This window comes from Pezoporus flaviventris, unplaced genomic scaffold (genome assembly GCF_033815535.1).
Source record: "Pezoporus flaviventris isolate CSIRO_AGI_PZ_B2104156 unplaced genomic scaffold, CSIRO_AGI_Pfla_v1 ptg000002l, whole genome shotgun sequence".
Taxonomy (NCBI): domain Eukaryota; kingdom Metazoa; phylum Chordata; class Aves; order Psittaciformes; family Psittacidae; genus Pezoporus; species Pezoporus flaviventris.
The window spans coordinates 6502501-6522339 of record NW_026892550.1 but is presented as its reverse complement, the minus strand read 5'-3'; the positions used below and the strand labels follow the sequence as shown (position 1 = coordinate 6522339).

Sequence of the window (19839 nt, the reverse complement as noted above, 5' to 3'; positions counted from 1 at the left end):
ACCACAACTCTGCCAAGCATGGGTGAAGTTGCAGCGCCCACTGTGCTCGGCTCTGCTCCTGTCCCAGTCCTCAGCCTCCACTGCCATGGACTGACTGATCTGTGCCTGGCTACCAGAGAACAGCCCCCCAGGGGGCTCACACCAGGTACTGCTGCAGTTGGCACCCTAAGGTGCAGGGGGCCTGGTAACAGCTTGACCACCTGCCTTAAAACATGACAGTCAAACCCAAACAGCAGCTGCAGGCTCCCCCAGCCAGACAGAGACTGTTTTTAATACACAATTAAATTGAGAGATGTTTTATATTTCTGATTCTGTGATGGTTTCTGCTGACCCAGCAGTGTTCCTTTTGCATTATAAATAAACTCTTCCATCAGACACTGCTCTGCTCAGTGAATCACAGTGAAGACATGACAGCCACCTCACCCTGGCAAAGCCCTGTGGGGACCAGAACTCCCTGCAGTGCCCAATACCTCCTGGGGTACCCTCCCTCCAGTGGGGCCACCTGGGTGCTGCCCCAGGATGAGCCCTGCACCCAGTGGGAATACATTAAAGCAACCATTAATCGACACATTAACCACTGAAAGAAAAAGGGACAAATTAAACCCGACAGGCTACAGCTGTAGAATAAAACTGCATAAAGGTTTGAAAGCAGAGCATGAAGGTTTTAGGACTTTTATTTGTGAGTAGAACTTAATGATACAAGAGAAAGAAAAATACAGGACTTTATTCTACCCCGAAGTGTGTAACCATAGCATACATGACTACATTTCATACTGTAATACAAAGAATTAAAAGAACAAACTACAAAATTAGAAATTAAAGAGTCATTGCATACATGGTCGAGAGAAATGGAGGGACACCATTAAAGAACTGAAACATACAGCAATTAGTCACTGAATTAGGACCCTGCGCTAGAACACGATTCAGCAAAGTGAGCGCTGCACTCTTAGAGTGGGCAGAAGGGACACAAGGTTCAAGCACACGTGAAGCCGCTGCGGCCCTGGGCAGTCACCAGCCTTACTTTGGCACCGACCCCACTTCCAAGTCTCTTTTCCACACCCAAAGCTCCCATTTCCCCTTCCATCTCCCAGCCTGAGCTGTGCCCCTGCTCTGCCGCAGCAGCGTAAGGCATTAGTTTGCTGCTATTTTACCAACTGCAACGTTTGCTATTGTTCTAAGAGGTGAGAGCCACATCCCATTTTCAACAGCCGCTTGCCGTGAGTCAGCGTGTTGCCCTCTCCTCGCAGGGCTCTCAGCGTTTGCTGCTGCTGAACCAGAAACACTGACATGAGGAACCGAACGGGTTCCAGCCCTCCCTATCCCACCTGGCACTACTGTTAGGACGGGTGACAGACAGAAGCATGGCAGTGACTGGGAAATAGTGAATTCAGTGGCAAAAAGTGATTTTCTTTACCATGCTACATATTAAACAAACATTTATAGCAAACTGTGAAAATACACCTTTTAAGGTTACTTGGGGTTTCTGTACTTCACTGCTGGCAACAAAAATAAAATATTAAAGAAACACCAGTTTTTGTAAGTGAAAATAATTCATATAAAACAAGGTTACCTATTCGGTGTAACGCATTTACATTGTTATCATGGGAAGAACACACACAAAAGGCTGCAAGCAGGGTTTACGTGCAGCAGCCCTGCACCCAAACCCTCTGCTAAGGCCCAAACCAGCAGCCCAGGCTTCACATCACCACTGTGAAACCTCCCAGACACTTGCAGTACAGTTACTTTTAACCCAGGACACTGTTCTAACAGCCTAATCACCATGTGAGCAATCCATAGGGAGGCAAGACTCAAAGTCATGTTTCCCTTAAGCTGCGTTTGCTAGGAAGTAGGATTGGGCTCTTAATGCACAACTGTGAGCAGAACACACCATGGTCACTTCAGTCCTGGACAGCAAAGATGACTTCACGAGCCAGTCAGAAAATAAACGGAAAAACACCTTTGTTTTGTTACAATGGTGAGAGGGGAGAGAGAGGAAGGAATGGATTAGCCTCAAAGCTTGACTAAAACAGGGTTTGTGAGCATGTACTCACGTGTCAGTTCAAGAACACCTCCCCTCGAGAGCGTCACTGCAATAGCATCCGCTCAAGAAGTCAGCACTTAAAAGGAAGCTTACTTGTGACTTGGAACAGAACATGGGAGAAGAACGCTCCTTGGTATAAGCCATGTGTGGTTTATTTGTAATTGTGAACATCTCTTTATTCTTTCGGAAAGCAGCGCAGGCTTTAAATCAAAAATAGCGGTTCGATGCCTTCCACATGGAAGTCATTCACATTTGACTCCAAATTCGGGATCAGATCTGCGGTAGCTGCTGAAAACACAGGATTAGCACCTTTTTGGCCATTAGTTTCTGGTTATAACCTCAAACAATCAAGCCATAACTCGAGGGGCTGGTTGGGTTACTTGTTGCATTCATTTACATAAGTACGACAAAACACTCGGTACGATCTGGTACATTCTAGTGGTTAATGGAGGTGGGAATGACAGTGTTTCTGCAGTGTGTTTGGCCTTTAGGAGTCACTCTTCTTTTTGCTCTTCTTCAGGAAGGAAGGAGTGCGAAACTTCTTTTTCTTTTTCGATGGAGACTTCCCTGGAGATTCATCACTACCTGCATCAGCCGCCGGCCCCTCCTCCGTGGTTGGTGTCACTGGCTCTTCAGCAGGTTGAGGCTGGGGTTCCTTGGTTTCCACTGCAGGTGATTCCGTTTGGCTTTTGGGCACGTCTTCCTCACACCTCCCTTCCTCCTTCCCTAAGGGAGGGAAGCTGAGTGCTTCTGAAGGCTCATCAGGGGTGAGATCTGGGAGGGTTTGCTTGAAAGTTGCAGCGTCACTGTCATCTTTGTAAGTCTGGTCCTGCTGTCTCTCTGGTGGAGGGACACACAACGACACAGTTAGTTTTACCTGAGTGCCCCTGGAGCACAGAAGCGAAGTGAGTTGATGGTGAACGCGCTCTATAAAAAAAAAAAATCTAAGATTTACTTTGCAGAAAAGCCTTTGTAATAGGTCTGGTTTCATTTCGCTTTGCGCACGGAGGTACAAACAAGATACTCAAATGTTCTCTTTGTCTTTAAGCTTCTGACCACAGAACAGATAAAGCCAAATTCCATCCTGTGGATGTAAACCAGCAAGAAAGCGACTGTTCAGCTCTTTCATGTTTTACGTGTATGGTACAGGAAGTTTTAGGGCAGTAAGCAGGAGCTGAACCTGCTCTCCTGGCATTGAGGAAATTCATCATGAAATCCCAAATCTCAAGTCTTTTTTCTTTTGGTGGAATAAAACTAATTGATGGTTTGCAGACAAACAAATCCGCTGATTTCTAAAGGGCTGGCTTGCCAATTTGTGATCAAAATGCTTGGATTTTTATAACCTTGTCCCATGAGATCTAACAGCTGCTTCAGAATATGATCTCCTATCACAAAGGCTTCACTTGTTTCACAAGGTATGAGTATATATTATGGATACCTGCAAGTTAAATCCATGGGGTTTATCAAATTAAATGAGCTCAGCAGGTTATGCAGTAACAGCTTTTGTTCTTAATGTATGTGATGTCTAACAGCAAAATTCACCCCTGTAAAAGGAACATCAAAAACCTGGTGCCAACTTCATGTCCAAAGGTGAACTTCACCACTGCTCCCTCAACAGTAACATTTCCCTCCTTCACCACTACGCTTTAGAGATGTTCTGTTTACAACTCCTCTTTGTACATAACATGTTTAACAACCTGCCGTTTTTAGAGGTCCCTGCAATGCTCGTCACTGCGCTGGAACCAAGAAGGATCTCGTCAGCTGTGTCAAATATACCCCCACTGATGTTACGTAAGGAGGAATTCAGAACAAAATCCAGGCCATGCTCATTGTAAGGCACAAAAGGCAACTATTTCTTTTTCCCCCTTTTAAAATCTTGTTCATTTTAATTTGAAAAGGCTGAAGGCTTTCATAAGAATTTACAGAAAATAGTTGATACTTTCCCGTTTTTCCTATGGAAATGATGAGTGTTCTTTTTATTTCTGCCAGATGGGAGTGATAATCCTCTAACATATTTTAGAGGGCTTTGTTCTGTGAATACCTGCTAGAAAACCAGTATGTCTTGCCTAGAGCACTATGAGCTTCTAATAGGTTAAATCAACAGCACACACTAGTATTCAGTGCCAAACACTCGGAATGCACGAGTTAGCAGTTTAAAAGTTAAAATGCAGGCAGGACTTAGAGAAAGAAGAGAAAAAGCCATTATGTCCAATGCAAGCTGCCCCCTGAACTCTGGTTTAACCCGAGTCTGTGATGCACAAACCTGTAAGAAGCACCACCTACAATTTGCTCTTTTGGGATCTCATTTTACTTTTCAGGAATTAACTGAAGCCTTTCTGATGTCTTCTGCCTATGATCCAGGGACAAGATGCCTGTGCCAGGGGAATTTAGACTGGACTTGAGGGAACATGTCTTTACCGAGAAGGTGGTCAAACCCTGGAGGAGGCTCCCTAGAGAGGTGGTCCATGCCCCAAGCCTGTCAGTTTAGGAGGCATTAGGACAATGCCCTTTTGCTCAGCCCTGTCATGGTCAGGCAGTTGGACTAGATCACTGTTACTGGTCCCTTCCAACTGAAATAGTCTTCTCTATTCATTAGCTGGCCCAATTGTTACAGAGCAGGCACCATGTTACACTGCCGGTCAGTTTCATGGTATCTTTTTAAAATAACTTTAAAAGAAAGTTTTAAACAAAGTCTAAAAAAAGGGGATTATAAATTCTTAAAATGAAAGAACAGGAAGCTACGGGCATTTGCCAGTTGGCCTAAGCCTTGGATAAATGTAAGCGGGTTTATAACTCATTAATCCAGGACTGCTATCCTTCCCAGTCTGTCAAATTACCATCAGCTTTCCTAAACAGATTAGCATTATGCTGGAATCAAACAAACATCTGTTTACCCAGCTCACTAAGGGCAGTATTTTACCAGAACTGGGTGGATTCACAAATTCCACATTTGGTAAAGACAGCATGCAGTATGCAAACATCTTAGTTCTTTTTGATGGATTTCAGTAATGGAACTAGGAAGGTTTAAGAATGCATCTTGCTGCAGGACCTATTTACGGTTTAAGAACTCAGCAGTACCTCAAAACTTCTGAAGCTTTTTAGAACACTCATGCCTAGATCTATGCTCCTGCTTTCTATATACTGTGACATAAGAGTTTGAAAAGTAACATTAATACTGGTGAGTGTTTACAATTCACATTATTTATGAAGAATAAAGGTTTATGTTTTTTCCAACACAAACATGTGGACAAACATACAAACTAGGCCATAACTGAGTTAACACAGAACAGCTTGCTGACTTCAGCTCCGCTTAAATAGAGGAAAATATGAGGTAAAAAGGTTGAGAAGCATCTCTATACAGAGACCACTGTCATTCAACAGAACTTCTGCCAACCAAAGTCATCATGGGCGTGAACTTCCAGTTACTCTCTAAAATGAGCTTTGTATGTTTGTCCTGCAAAACTTACACAACTACAAGAGTTTGTGGAGCACGATTCTCAAATTGAAAGACTCTTCAGGTTTTAGAACCTTACTTGTAACACCACAGGTGTCTATGCTGTAGTTGGACTTTTGTAACGACAACAAACACGCTGACTTTCAGATATAACAGGACATACAAATGGAGGGGGCCAAACATAATTATTATTTCAAAGTATAATCTGAGGTAGCCCTGCAGAGCCAGCTGAAACAGATGTCGAAGTTGCTGCCACCATGTTCTTGCTGTTATGCCTTTGTTGGAATTTGGATTTGTCTACAGCTGACCCATATAACATTGGAGTAGTTCCATATCCACTCTGTGCAGAAGTCTGCTGGGTAAGTTTCAGTCAATGCCAGTGGTAACACTTTTGCACTGGAACAGATAAGGAACTTTCTTCCATGTCACTACCAGGTCCATACCAGGTTGTACAGGCAGCAGCAAACTGCTGGGGCAGAAACTCCCAGATCTGTTTCAGCTGTATCTGAAAGACAACTTCAGACTATTCCTTTTTAAGCTGAGGAACTGGACACACAGATATGGAAACACATAATGTCACTTCCAGTCTCTCTCGAAGGGGGAGTGCATTTTCACATAAGATCTGTAACTACCTAGAATTTCAGGAAGCCAACAACTCAAGACATCTGTGTCTCAACTGAAAGAGCCTGCTTAAGAAAAAAAAAGCAAAACCAACAACCCCTTAGTAAACAAAGATGCAGGAGTGAAGCAAAGCACATAAGCAGGTCAGAGTATGGAATGATACTTACTATGGTAACAGGTACTCTTTAGCATATCCATCTCCTGTTTGTAACGCAGCCACAAGAAGAAAAAAGCACAAGTAGAGAATCTATGCATTCATCACAGCCATTGTGTTAAATTAAAAGAATGGTTGCAACCATTCTTATCGAAAACAGGATGAGATGAGGTACTGAATGGAAGACTAACAGACAAGTGATATGTCCAATGCACAAGGTAAAGGAAACAAGACAAAAATTAGATTACACCTCTTCAAGATTGTTATTTTATCCTTTTTTTGAGAAAACTGTGGACTTTACCAGCCCTGCTCTCATTTTAGTTAAAACTACTACATAAGGTGAGCAAATAATGATATTTAGAGTCAAATTGAGTTGGAAAATTATTTACTGAGGTGTAATCCAAGTACAATAATGTTTAAGAAATGTGCAATCAGCGAAGGTGATTTACCAAAGCATCCAGATTTGTGTCTGGCTCACATCAGACACTATTCATTTTCTAAGAGCCACCATTTCTCACAGAAAATGTACAAAAGGGTAAATCAGTTGAGAAACACCAAGAGATGACAAGGCAATTCTGAAGAGATGAAAATTTGTCTTTATATTAATGCACACTTCTTTATTATTGTAAACAGAACTCCCAGTACACTCACCGTTTAGTGGAGTATATTTTAGGTAGTATAAAAATAAAGTACAAGACAGAATTTACCTTTATTAGCTACTAGTTCATATATTTTCATGCGTCAGTCACTAGTGATGCAGTTACTGGGTTTCCCTGGCCCCCACATGAGCAGAACATACCTTCCTCTATTTTAATCGGCGTGCTGGGAGGAGTGCGAGCTGAAGTGGGATCAGGGGGACTTCTCTCTTTCTGTGGCCTGCCATCTTCTGAAGGTTCTGCAGATGTAGAAAGGCAGAGGAAATCTTTCAGCATGCGAGAAAACAAAAGTCTCCTTGTGCTCCATGTGCACAAGATTTGAATACATTTTCCTGAATCAAAATTCTGCCAGGATATGAAATAATACCAAAGCAAGCAAAAGGAAAATAAGTGATAGTTTGATATTAACAGAACTGTTCAAGTCACAGCTGTGCTCTGTGGTGGTTTTTGTTTTTCCAAAAGGGCATAAACAATGTAATAGTTTATGAATTGGTTTATCATGCTGTTCTAAAGAAAACTGGTGAGGAAAAGCCACAAGGAAGAGATAAACAAACGGGGGCTGGGAGGGGAAAATGCTTTCAGACCTATGCGAGAGAGTGCTCTTTTGCTTACTTTGTATTGCTGAGACTCTGAGTAAACAAATTTGCATCCCCAAAAAAGAGAAGATTGCATGGATAATCAGAGAAACATGCAGTAATTAAGTGATTCAAAACAGATTTCACAGTGGTTTTATGTGTTTGTAATTAGTAAGGAAGGTCCCCCTTACTTCCAGGTTTAAACATTAACAGAGTACACCATGTATCAGGAACAGTATTAAAACATTTTTCTGTACAGTTCACGTACACAATTAAAAGTGAAATCAGCCCCACAGATGAGAGTCGACTGATAGAATCTCCAAATGGCGTAGCTAAAGAGGTTGCTCCTTAGATTGCAAGCCCAACTGTACCATATTAATAATACCTGAGGCCTCAGCCAAAAGGACAGGATTGGACCTTAATGCTTTGATCACTGCAGTATGAAATTCCTTATGGGAGGACTTCTGCCCATCTGGCTCTTCTTGGTTAAGATGTGTGATGACTTGCTGCGTGGTCTGACAAGAAACCCATGCAGCAGCAAACTGAGTGTTATCTAAAGATTTAGACAGTGATGATATGTCACAATCCGGTAAAGTCTTTGTATCTGGTTCCTTGAAAGGCTTCTGATCTCCCTTTCAAACACAGAGATTCTTTTATCTGATCTAGTTTGCTCACTGATGGTTTGATTTCTAAGCAATGTGCTCTGTTCCCCAGGTGGGGTCTGTCTCAGTGACAGAGTCTCTCCACATTTTGGTATCTTATCTAAGAAGGATGCAGCAATGTTACTGAGAGAATAAATAATATGCTAGCTACACAGGCATAACAGCAGAATATCCCACCCCACACAGGCCAATACTGGATTAACATAACACATATGATCTACAATGGCTCCTACATCATCTTATCAAAAGGCAGAAGCCAGGAGGACACACTGAAAGAGAAAAGACAGTTCTGGTTCCTGCATTGCTCAAATTCAAAACCTAACAACAGATGAGCATCTAAGTATCATCCCTTAACATTATAGAGAAGTAAAGCAGGAGAACCACTTCAGATGCAACAACCATCTCCATAAATACACAATAATTTACAAAGTCTTCCTCTTTCAACAGATTTCTCAAATCCACAATTTTCAATGAGGTAGAAAACTCCAGTTTTGCTGCTAAAAAGCAACACTACTGTCTCACCCCAGACTATATCTAGTGCCAAGGGAAACAAAGTGAACAGTCTGCAATGCTTTGCAGTACCTAAAAAGCTTTTTTTGCATTACCTGGCCATCCTAAACACCCAGTTTGTCTACTAGGATAATTTTTAAGAGAAGGTTGATGCGCTTTACAGAATACTCCATTAACACTCAGATTGCACATTCTATCTCCAACGTGCCTTCACGTTTTTAAGTCACACTGGAAAAACTGTAACACACTGAAGCTGAATACTTAATCCATGGCCTTTGCAGGTAACCCACCTTCCAATTAGTAATAAACTCAGTCTATTGCAGAAAAAACACACACAGAGAAACCAACCTTCTGGTCCCTTCTGCTTTCTTTCTACTTCTTTGCGATACTCTTCCAGTTCTCGATCAGTGAGTTTATTGAAGGGATTTGGTCCTGTTGTGCTCACTATGACTTTGGGTTGATATTCCTTCTCAATTATTGCCTTTGACGCAGTCACCAGTTCTCCCTGACAAAAGACAATTAAGATACATCTGCAATTGAGCAGTAACTTGCAGAACCCTGAGAAGTACAAGAGGCTACAAAGCAACCAAAACCAAAACAAAAAGGTAAACTGAAAAATGCTACATTTTAAATAAAAATAAATCAAAACTACTACAGATTATATAACAAATACAATAGTTGACAGCAGGTTAATATAAAGGAGAAAACAGGTCTTGTTAATTACTCTTACAGACACATCAGTGTTTCCACCAGGGAATATCAACCATTAAGCAGTATATCGAACAGTAGTCCAACAGTCTAGCTGAATTATGTCTCAAGTCACGGTAGTATGACTTTTTTCCCCGCAAAAGAAATGGGACACCAGGCCCAAGTACCTGGCAGTCTGGGCACAAAATACCTGTGTATTCACAGGAGTCAGCTTACAGGTATTTTTGTGGTTGGTTTGGGTTTTTTGTTTGTTTCAGGAGAGCTTTTTTGTTGGTTAAGTTTTTAAAACAAAGGAAAAGCCATTTCTAGTAGCTACTGCGTAACATCTAACAGATGTTATAGTAAAAAGCCATCTTGTATGTGTTCAGCATACACCAGGATTAATAGCTTATTACAAGCAATTTTCAAGCAACAAACATTAACTGCCATCTTATACAAGTTAGATATTTACATCTATAACATTTGTCATACAAGCCAGATAAAAAGTTATACAAACATTAGCAATTCTAAACACAGTAAGTTGCAATGGACCAAAGCAGCTGCATCAGAGATTTTCTAACGCTAAGGTTTTTAGTTCTTCTCTCTAAGACTTAAGACATTGTTTTTTCCTTGTCTTAGATACAAAAGATGTTTGCCTGGATTACTGCTGTATCTTTCAAGTGATGTTCAAATGTTTAAGCATTTCGATTTTTCACTGGATATACAGAACTCTACAGTTTGGAAATGACTGATGTGTGATCTGTGCCTCATGTCACTGTGACGCCTGAGTTGCCTTCATTGTTGAAAAGAGGTATTTGAATTCCACTACCAAGTAAGTACAGGGAATTGATTAGCTCACATCACCTACCTACTCAAATGTTATTTGTATTGACGTTGAAAAGAAAGCATTAGAAAGTTCAAAACAACACCTGAACAAAGAGACAAACAAACATTCCATTCCATGACCATACTCAATGGACAAGCATGAGATCGTCACTGTAAAACTGAGGGTGAAATTAGAGCACTCTTTTGGATGCCAAGAGCTGTTAGGGACAAGTCAGCATCACGAAGGCGACAGACCCAAATGTCCAGATGGAACAAGGACAAGAGCAGTTAAGATATTTCTGAAAGCTCCTCAGGAGAGATCTCCAGAAATCTGGTCTAAAGCAATGCAGGCAGATAGAACTGCTTGTGGTCAGAATCTACGCTGCTCTCCAGGAAGCAAATACCAGCCAGAAGTACTAAAGAACAAACAGCACAACAACAAGCCTCCACTGTAAGATCCTCAAAGGAACTGCAGGAGAGAAATGTCTCTAAATAATTACACATGACCTCTGTTTATCCATTAAATAAGAGGAGCTCATCTCAGATGCAGAATGTCAGTAGAAAGTGAAAAGCCTTCTCTTAACTATTTCCATTAAGCACCAATTTGATAGTCATGGCTTTTCTTACAGGACAGAGTATTAAAAACAAATCACAAAACCATCATAGAATCCCAGAATAGTCTGGGTTGGAAAGGACCTTAAGATCATCCAGTTCCAACCCCCCTGACATGGGCAGGGACACCTCACACTAAGCCATCTCACCCAAGGCCTCATCCAACCTGACCTTGAACATCACCAGGGATGGAGCATTCACAATTTTCTTGGGCAACCCATTCCAGTGCCTCACCACCCTAACAGGAAAGAATTTCCTCCTTATATCCAATCTAAACTTCCCCTGTTTAAGTTTTAACCTGTTACCCCTTGTCCTATCACTACAGTCCCTAATGAAGAGTCCCTCCCCAGCATCCCTATAGGCCCCCTTCAGATACTGGAAGGCTGCTATGAGGTCTCCACACAGCCTTCTCTTCTCCAGGCTGAACAGCCCCAACTTCCTCAGCCTGTCTTCATACGGGAGGTGCTCCAGTCCCCTGATCATCCTCATGGCCTCCTCTGGACTTGTTCCATGTCCTTTTTATGTTGATGACACCAGAACCTTCATACAAATCCTAATTATTCTGTAGGAAATGTAAACATCCCCAAATATAGAGGTCCCAGCTTTTCATGACAGCAGACAACTGGTGCCCACTGCAACTCTTATTTCCCTCTTTATTTCTGCCTGCCCTTCAAACTACACGTGCAGTTTTAACTGAAACACAGCATAAGTGGAGGGTCTTGTAAAGCACTGAACTCAGGTGGAGTTTCTAAACTTTTCTAGGATTATGAAGGCCAACAGAGGAACAAGACACACAGTACACACTGGTACCCCTGGGATGTTTAAGAATCTAACTTGTCTACTGGGTAGAACAATTCTCACTTGAAACGAGATTTTACACAATACCTATTGATTTAATAACAACAAAGAGCAAGACACAGAGTTTGCAAAAAGATGACCAATGCACTGGCATCACACATTCTCATCCTTACAAGTATCTTTGTTAACTACTCAGAATAAAAGCAGCACATCAAGCTTATATTTACTAAATTAAACAAAACAAAGCAAACCCAAAGACACAGAAAAACCACACTCACAGGCAATGCAAACAGTATTTTTACTAGCTGAGTATCTTTGACCCAAGAGAAATACTACTGAAAAAGATCAGAGGCAACAACAGTAAGTGGATTACATATTACAAAGCAAAAGCACTTGTGTTTTTTGGACCTTAAAGGCAGAAAAATTACACAAGAGACCAGAAAGGCAAACTTTTGATCTGCTAAAAGCTCTTTCCAGATTAAGACATTTAATTTTGCTCAGTATCAATAATATGGAAGCAGTTCAAAGGCCACTCTCAAAAACTGCAGGGGTACAGGGACTGATTCTATGGGGACAATAAATTCTACAGTAGTATGTTACTAAGATCTGCAACATGATTAAAACATACAAATCAAAGAAGTAGACATGCACTACTTCACACAATAGGCACTGGAGCAGCCTTCTAAGAACTCAAATAAAAATATATAACACAAAATGAATGGACAGAGGAAAATGAGTATAAAGGACTACAGAGACAGGATATATTTTAGATTGTTAAATGTGACATTAAAATAGACAGGACTCTGCAGAGCTATCAACCTGTCCATGCCTCTCAGATTCCTATGAACCTTCAGAAAAATCAAGTAAGAAAACTGGTCTGGAGATGCTTCCAGTATTACAGAGCCTGCAGAGAGGGGATAAATTCCCATACAAAAGACTGGCACTCTGTTTCAACGCAGGATGACATGCAAAACACTAATGTTTTAGTGATTTCAACTAGATTATGCTCATAGTAGCTTTATTTTGATGATGATTCTAGTACTATTTTGCTGCCTATCTGAAGTTTGACTGCATGTGTAAACACCTGAATATCAACAGTATTTTCTCCACTGTGAAAAATAATGGATAGATAACATTCACAAACAGAATGTATTTTCACTCCTGAGAAAGTCATAGATAATGATATACAATAGACTTTCACACTAAACTTGGACCTCACATATCCTACAGGAAACTTCAGATTATCACATCATTTTGCAACTTCTCCACCAAGTCTTGCTTTCAGAGGAAAACTTCACAACTGCTATGACCTGACCATCATTTAACACGCAAGCATTTTATCTTGTTCTCAGGTATAGATGAGCAAAACTTGCACCTTATATGTGCCAAGTTTTCTTTAAGACCTTAGGTTCATAATAGCTGTCTAAAGATAACAAACACTCTTATCACAATCTGACATTAATCCAGGGCCTTTGTCCAAAAACCCCAAGGTTCTTAAAGTACTATTCATGTAGAAGTTGCCGTTAAAACACAGTGCCATCTCTGGGGCAGAATTGAGAGGCTCTTCATGAAGAACAAAGCCACAGAATTTCCATTCCAAAGGAAGAGACATGAAACGAGTGAATCCCCTTTTACTTTAAATTCTTGAAAATCCACGTGATTTTTTGTCTTTTAATCAGATTGCAGAATAGTCATTAGTAACAATAACCAACATCCCCTCTCATTCAGCCAAGACTGCAGCAGAAGCTTGGTTAACCAAGTCTGTAACACAAATAAAATCACATGGTGCACAAGGAGCCTGTGTTGCAACATGACCAGAATTTGTCAGAACATGGACAAAGCAAGTGACAAGGCAAAATGGAATATTTACTACTGCAGCCATAGGCACAGGAGACTCAAAGCATTACATGCATACTTTACACAAACAGAATTGTTTTCAGCCCAAATAGTGTGCATTACGTTAACTGAAAACAATACATTTTAAGCATTACTGCAATCAGATGGAACTTTTTACTTTAACTGTAATTAAGCATCAAAGCATTTGTCAGCTGAGAACTTGGAATTATCTGGTACCTGAAAGCCCTTAAGCCCTTGACGTACAGGTCTCCTCTAAGTTTCATTCAAAGTCTCATGAGGTTTATGTGGGCATCCTGAGATCGCTTATACTTATTTTGTTCCACAATACACAACTGACTTTTGGCATAACCTTTCTAAGACGTTTCTCTGGTGGGTTCTTTTGTTGTTGTTTGGTTTGTTGGGTTGCTTTGTTTGTGGTTTGGGGGTGTGTGTGTTTGGCTGGTTGGTTCTGATATCTGAATTATTCTGATAATGAGATGTTAGGCATGACCTAAACCAAGATTTAAAAATCTCTGAGATAAAATGCTGGAGCAGAAGAGACAGTGATGCTTATTTGCACACTGCGCTTCCATGTTAGATGACCTCTATGAAACTCCTTCAAAACCTGGGAGAGAAAGACAGCTAAGGACACTTTGTTTCCAATGTGCAAACTGTTCCTGTTTAGTTGGCATCAAAGGACTGCCCACCCCAACCATATACACCTCTCTTGAATTCATTCTGTTTCTAAAGTGTAGTACATAAACACGAGCATGATTACATGTCTGAAAGCCAAACAATTCTGTAAGTGCAGGGCATTCCTCAGCAATACTGTAGATAACAACAGAAAGTTTTAAGGAAACAAGATGTCTAGCAACGCAGGATCAAAAGCTGACAGCGTTTGTCAGTCAGCATGGCATGCTCTGAACATGTGGTATCTTTGGAATGACACTGATGTAATCAGGCTGAGATTAACTCAAAATTGATCTCAGATTAGAGTAATTCAACACTAACAGCACAAGCAAAGAAACCCACTATATGTAAAACCTAATCAGTACCTTAACATTAAGTGTTTCCTTACCAGCTTCCACAGAGAAAGAAAAAGATCAAAATCCTTAAAAGATACTTTAACAAGTTAAAGTACCTGCTGGTATAGTTGCATATACAGAATCTGGAGATTCATCTACTATTTTTGTTTCTTTTCTAGCCAAATCATTAACTAATAGGGGAAAGGTCAGGGTAAGGAAGAGGTAAAATGAAGGGTGAACAACAGTATTTAGAGCAGTATGACAGGGCAGTACCTTTCTAACAGACAGAGATTTAGCGGGACTAAAGGCCTGCTCTGTGAGATCGAGCCCTTCAATAGATTCCGTACAGTCTGAGAGGGGAGCATCCTGCAACAGTAAATTGAGTAAACAGAGCAAACCGAGCCCAGGCTTTAAAACATCAACCAAAACCATTATGATGCTTGCTAAAAACATGCAAAGAAACAGTAACTGGCAGATGAAATTGCAAGTGACAATGGATTGACATGCACACAATATGACACGCAACATGAATAATGCTATGGTCATGATGAAACTTGCCAGACTTTTTAAAGTATATCAGAAAATACTTATCTGAAGCAGTTAAAGCATTCAGATATATAGAGCTTTAAAGTCATTCAGCCATATGGTATAAGTGTATAGCTCTAATTCTTACTTTACTTTGAGCTACAATTCGTATCTTGTATATCCAGATATATTGGTTTTAAGTTTCATTTATGTATAATAGCTTTTTTTCCAAACTGCTTTTCAAACAAAATATTATGAAGCATGATAAAACATACTTAACACACAACACTACTGCCCCATAGTGAGCCTGCTGTGCCCAGTACTTTTAGTACTTCGAGATACATAAACTCGGAAAACAAACAGAAAGTTGTCACAAAGCCCAACAAGTTTGAACAAGAATCTAATCCACAGAAATAAGCTTTCTGAATTTCATGCATTACATTCAGCAAAAAAAAAACCCAAGAAGCATCCTCCACAGGCATGCTTGGGCTACATGGCTGAAGCCTCTTAAATTTCTCACCCTGAGCACTCTCGCAAAGACAATGGTGTTACCTCTAAGACTTACCTTAAAAACAGAAACTCTCTGCCAATTAAAGAATAATTTCATAGTGATATATTAGGTGAAAGCAGAGGACATCATGGATTAACTTTAAGCTAATAGTTTTAGGCATTTTATACTCTCACCTGTACAAGACTTCTGTCCACAACTACCCCAGAAAGAACCTGGGACTGAGGGCCTGCAGTTTTAATATCTTGTAAGTTTTGCTCTCGGATCTGTAAAGGAAAACAGCAGAATACAGTCATGTGAACAACAGAGAAAAGTTAACCACATCTCTGTATTTGAAAAGGGGGGTGGGTGGACCTGGCAAGATGCTGCAACTAGTGTTGACTGCTATAGCCCTGTCCAGCAAATAAAGCTGTGCATATAAGTACTTGAAGGCATACGCTTCAGTTCCTAGTTGGTTCTTCACATTCATCAGAATTTAGTCTTTAAGTACCACAGCAGGTATTGTCCTTTGCTTTTTATCACTGTCCCATAGTAAAACTCTACAGATCAGGTAACAGCTTATGAAGAAAAGTGAGGAGAGAAGCACAGGTCACATTTATACAAGTTTATTGTACCTGACTAGTCATTTACAGGTTTCTGTCACTAGCCACTAGTCACTGATACTGCACCAGAATATCATCTTCCTGCAGAACTTATTGTAAAACACTGCACAACATTTAACTTTTGCATCTAGTCAAGACCATGGTCATAAGAGGGCATATAAATACTTTTCTATGCATAAACTGAAACTCTGGAGTAATCAAACACATCCCTTTTGTTGCACCCTGGATACCTCCCAGATCTTTCCATACAGAAAATGGGAACAGAAACTACATCTTTAAACCTAGGTATTATCTGTTGAAATTAGACATCCTACAGGGATAAAGAATTCATAACAGCTGACTCAAAATTGATTTCTAAAATATTCCGGTTCCCAGATAAATGAAGAAAAGCATGCAACTGGAAAGACCTCTGCTTCACAACTAAAAAGGACATTCAATTAATACAAAAATACATGCAAACAAGTATGAAAACACAAGGTATTATTAACACTTGGTATTTCAGAAGTATGAAGATCCTGCATTATCTGTACTTGTTTCTAGTTTACTACTCCTTTTGTCATCAGGAAAGTAAGAAGTTTTACTTCTCTCAGTCACTTCATTCAAGGTTTTAATAAAACAGTTTGTGTTTCCAACACCAAGAAGCTGCTGCTTGGCAATTTCACTTGATTTCTCATTTCAATTATTATTTTACAGTGCCAAAACAGGAAAAGCAAAAGCTCTGTCAACCTTATAGAAAATATTTTAGAACAAATCAGTATTCCTGTTGGTACCCTTGTACAGAATTTCCTGTGACATAATGCTAACTCCCATGTTCCATATGGCCATCAGTTAGAAGCAGCAAAATGATCCAGAACAAGTTAAGTATTAACAAGATGCCAGTGCATATTTTATACTTAAAAAGCTTAAAACACCCAATGGATTCAATGCTTTCCTGTTGGTAGGCTGATGAGAAGAAGACCTGAAATTCAAAGACCGGAAAATTAACTGCTAGCCGATTTCAAGAAGATTAACATGCAGTTCCAAAGGCCCCAAAATTTCTGCAGCAATATTAACGTGTAACAAAATATAATATGAAGAAATATCCATAGACTTCTTTGTCAAGGCCATAATTTCAACTGGTGAAATCAAAACAGTAAAACATGTCACTAATGTTAACTATGATGTCAGGGAACAGGCTGCTTCAGAGGCATCCAACAACTGGTCTGGTGGTAACAAAACATAAGACAGTGGAAGTCTTCATAAAGTGGACAGTAATATCACCTTTTTCCAAGATGATTTCAGAACATTTAGGAATTTTTTTCTTATAAACAGGCAGGACAACGTCAGACCTGTTTTACTGAAGCCCAAAATTTCACTAAAGCAAAGTCAGTTAGTTCATTACAAGTACACAGCTTGATTTTAGTGATGACAGAAAAAAAAGTTAGTTCATTATTACAAACCTTGTTCCTCATTTCTTGGACCTCCTTTGGATTGGTGTTCAATGGAACAAACAGGTTGGGGACAGCAGAGGTGGCAGTTCTATGTCCATCCTCTTTAGTCCACTGTAACATCAAGAACAGTTGAACAGTCAGAACTGCTGTAATGGCTACAGACACTCAGAGCAGCAAATTCACAGAACAGTTGATCATGCATTATACATAGCAGAGAACTGAACCAATGACTGAATTCTTCCATTCACTCCTAAAACTACTTCTTTAGTGGTATAAACTGTACCTTCAGATACATTTCTGATTATCAGAATTACTCTAAGTCAAGCCAGTAACAAAAAATAGAGAGGCAGTTAACTTGCAAATAACTTCCACCCAAAATGATCCAATTACTGCAGCAATGTGCAATTCAGAGGTGATGGAGACTGAAAGGGTTTTGAGCTGTTTTGCTGTGCACTTGACCGCACTGACAATTGCAGTGTTTTGTGTTTCTGAGAACTGCCTACTTCTCATTTTACAAAGAGACATATCAATATAGGAGTAGGAAAACTCCAATATAATTACTTATAATTTTTAAGGACATTTTTATCAGGAATTTCACAATGAGTTCATATTTGTTTGAAAAAGGACACTACTCCTTACCCAAAGAGAAGTTCAGCAAGATCTAAGGCACAACTTCTAAAACCCTGTTACTGCCATTTTCATTTTCTGCACTGGGTGTTTTTACAAAATAGCACAAGAGACACAGAGAGATCATTGATTCAATCCTCTGATACTCAACAAACATCAAAGCGAACTTAAAGCATAAGATGACAGAAGTATGAAAAGCAATGTGATGTCACTAACCAGGTTTTAGTGAATGATTCTGTACTGTGAAGCAAGAGTGGGCATCACCAAAGTTTTGCATTAAAACAAGCTACTTCAGCAAAATGTTCTGTTTCCAGCATTAGTTTCTGCACAAATAAATAGCTGTATCAGCACAGCAACCTAAAGGAACAGTTTGGTGATGTCGAATATTTTATAACTCATAGCTCAAAGGGTTACAAAAATATCCCAAACACAAACTTTAAGCGCTTCATGGGTTCTTCATAGAAGGTTGCTTTATTTGATCAGTGCATTTAGTATGGAACTCTGTTTAATTCAATGCACAGCTAACTCTTTACCTGGATATGTTCATTATATGCAGTGTCCTAATTTCCCATTACTATTGCATAGAAAATGCACCGAACAGTAAAGCAAACCTGTTTATAGAGCAAATGCTATGCGGTTTTTCCTGAGTAACTTCAAGAAACAATAAGATAGCCAGAAACTGTCAAACTTCAAAAAGCAACAGAATTTTAAAATGTTTTGCAACTGTAAAGTAAAAAATGGAATGAACATGGAGCTGTGAAATACTCACTGATGATTATCTTCTCAGATAAAAACTACTCCAGCTTTTTATTAAAGATAGTTTTTAGTCAAAACAGATAGAGAAACAACCTCAACATCAACAAGCTACTTTTTCTTCAGGTTAATAACAAGCATTAAAAAGTTTAAATACACAAACCTGTTACACTGTATGAAATTTCCTATTGCTTCAGTATATCATTAAACAAGACTAGTTTCTGAGCAGGAATTTTGCTTCAATCTTTGACCGATAATTTCAAATATAAAATGCTACCTACTTAGTGAGCCATGGTTGAAAAGCACAAACTGCTCCAAACATGTGCATAGCTTTAAGCTTGAAAGCAAAACTATAGTTGAGTTTAGTAAAATGTCAATCGTACAAACAATATATGTATATATTAATTTCTCAAACCAAAAAGAATACCATAAAAATACCACAGAGATCCTCTGTTTTCTTAGGATTTTCTACATGTCAACACTATATATTTTAGTACACACATTGCCTGAGTAATCATTCTGTAGAAGTATTCAAAATATAAAGAACTGAGTGGATTATGAGTTTTGCAGGGGTAAATAAGAGGTGTTCTGGGAAAAAAAATTATTTCTTTTTCTTTTTCAAGAGTACTAGTTTTACTTTTTTTAAGACTCATCTGTAACCATACTATTACTATGCATAGTACCAACGCTGAACTACTATAGTTCAGCTTGAAGTCAATTGTTACAAAAGCCTGTATGCGTGCACATACCTGCCTACCGTTTAGATGCTCTCTATACGCCCAAGAAAATATCAAAACCACAGTTACACACCAACAGCTATTGATGTCCATTTGAAAACATTTGATACTTTTGCTTGTCAATTAGCATATCCCTCAGTGCAAAATTTAACTGTAAAGCAGCATTGATAAACAAAAAGAAAAGCACCGGTTGCAGAATCT

General features: G+C 39.6%; 1 protein-coding gene across 18 annotated transcripts in view; it reads right to left on the bottom strand.

Moving 5' to 3' along the window:
• Positions 1–656: 656 nt before the first annotated feature.
• The window catches only part of ADD1 (adducin 1), a 59236-nt gene continuing 40053 nt past the window's right edge, over positions 657–19839 (bottom strand). For 4 of the 18 annotated variants that reach the window (XM_061467552.1, XM_061467588.1, XM_061467570.1 and 1 more), the window contains exons 11-18: positions 17531–17632; positions 15666–15755; positions 15547–15564; positions 14730–14822; positions 9022–9178; positions 7887–8054; positions 7070–7165; positions 657–2881 (exon numbers count right to left, since the gene is read on the bottom strand). In XM_061467552.1, coding sequence (XP_061323536.1) covers positions 2529–2881; positions 7070–7165; positions 7887–8054; positions 9022–9178; positions 14730–14822; positions 15547–15564; positions 15666–15755; positions 17531–17632 — 1077 coding nt within the window. In that variant the 3' untranslated portion in view covers positions 657–2528. Of the gene's footprint in view, positions 2882–6282; positions 6318–7069; positions 7166–7886; positions 8055–9021; positions 9179–14729; positions 14823–15546; positions 15565–15665; positions 15756–17530; positions 17633–19839 lie in introns of those variants that run through there. The other 14 variants (XM_061467617.1, XM_061467645.1, XM_061467597.1 and 11 more) reach the window with 9 other exon arrangements.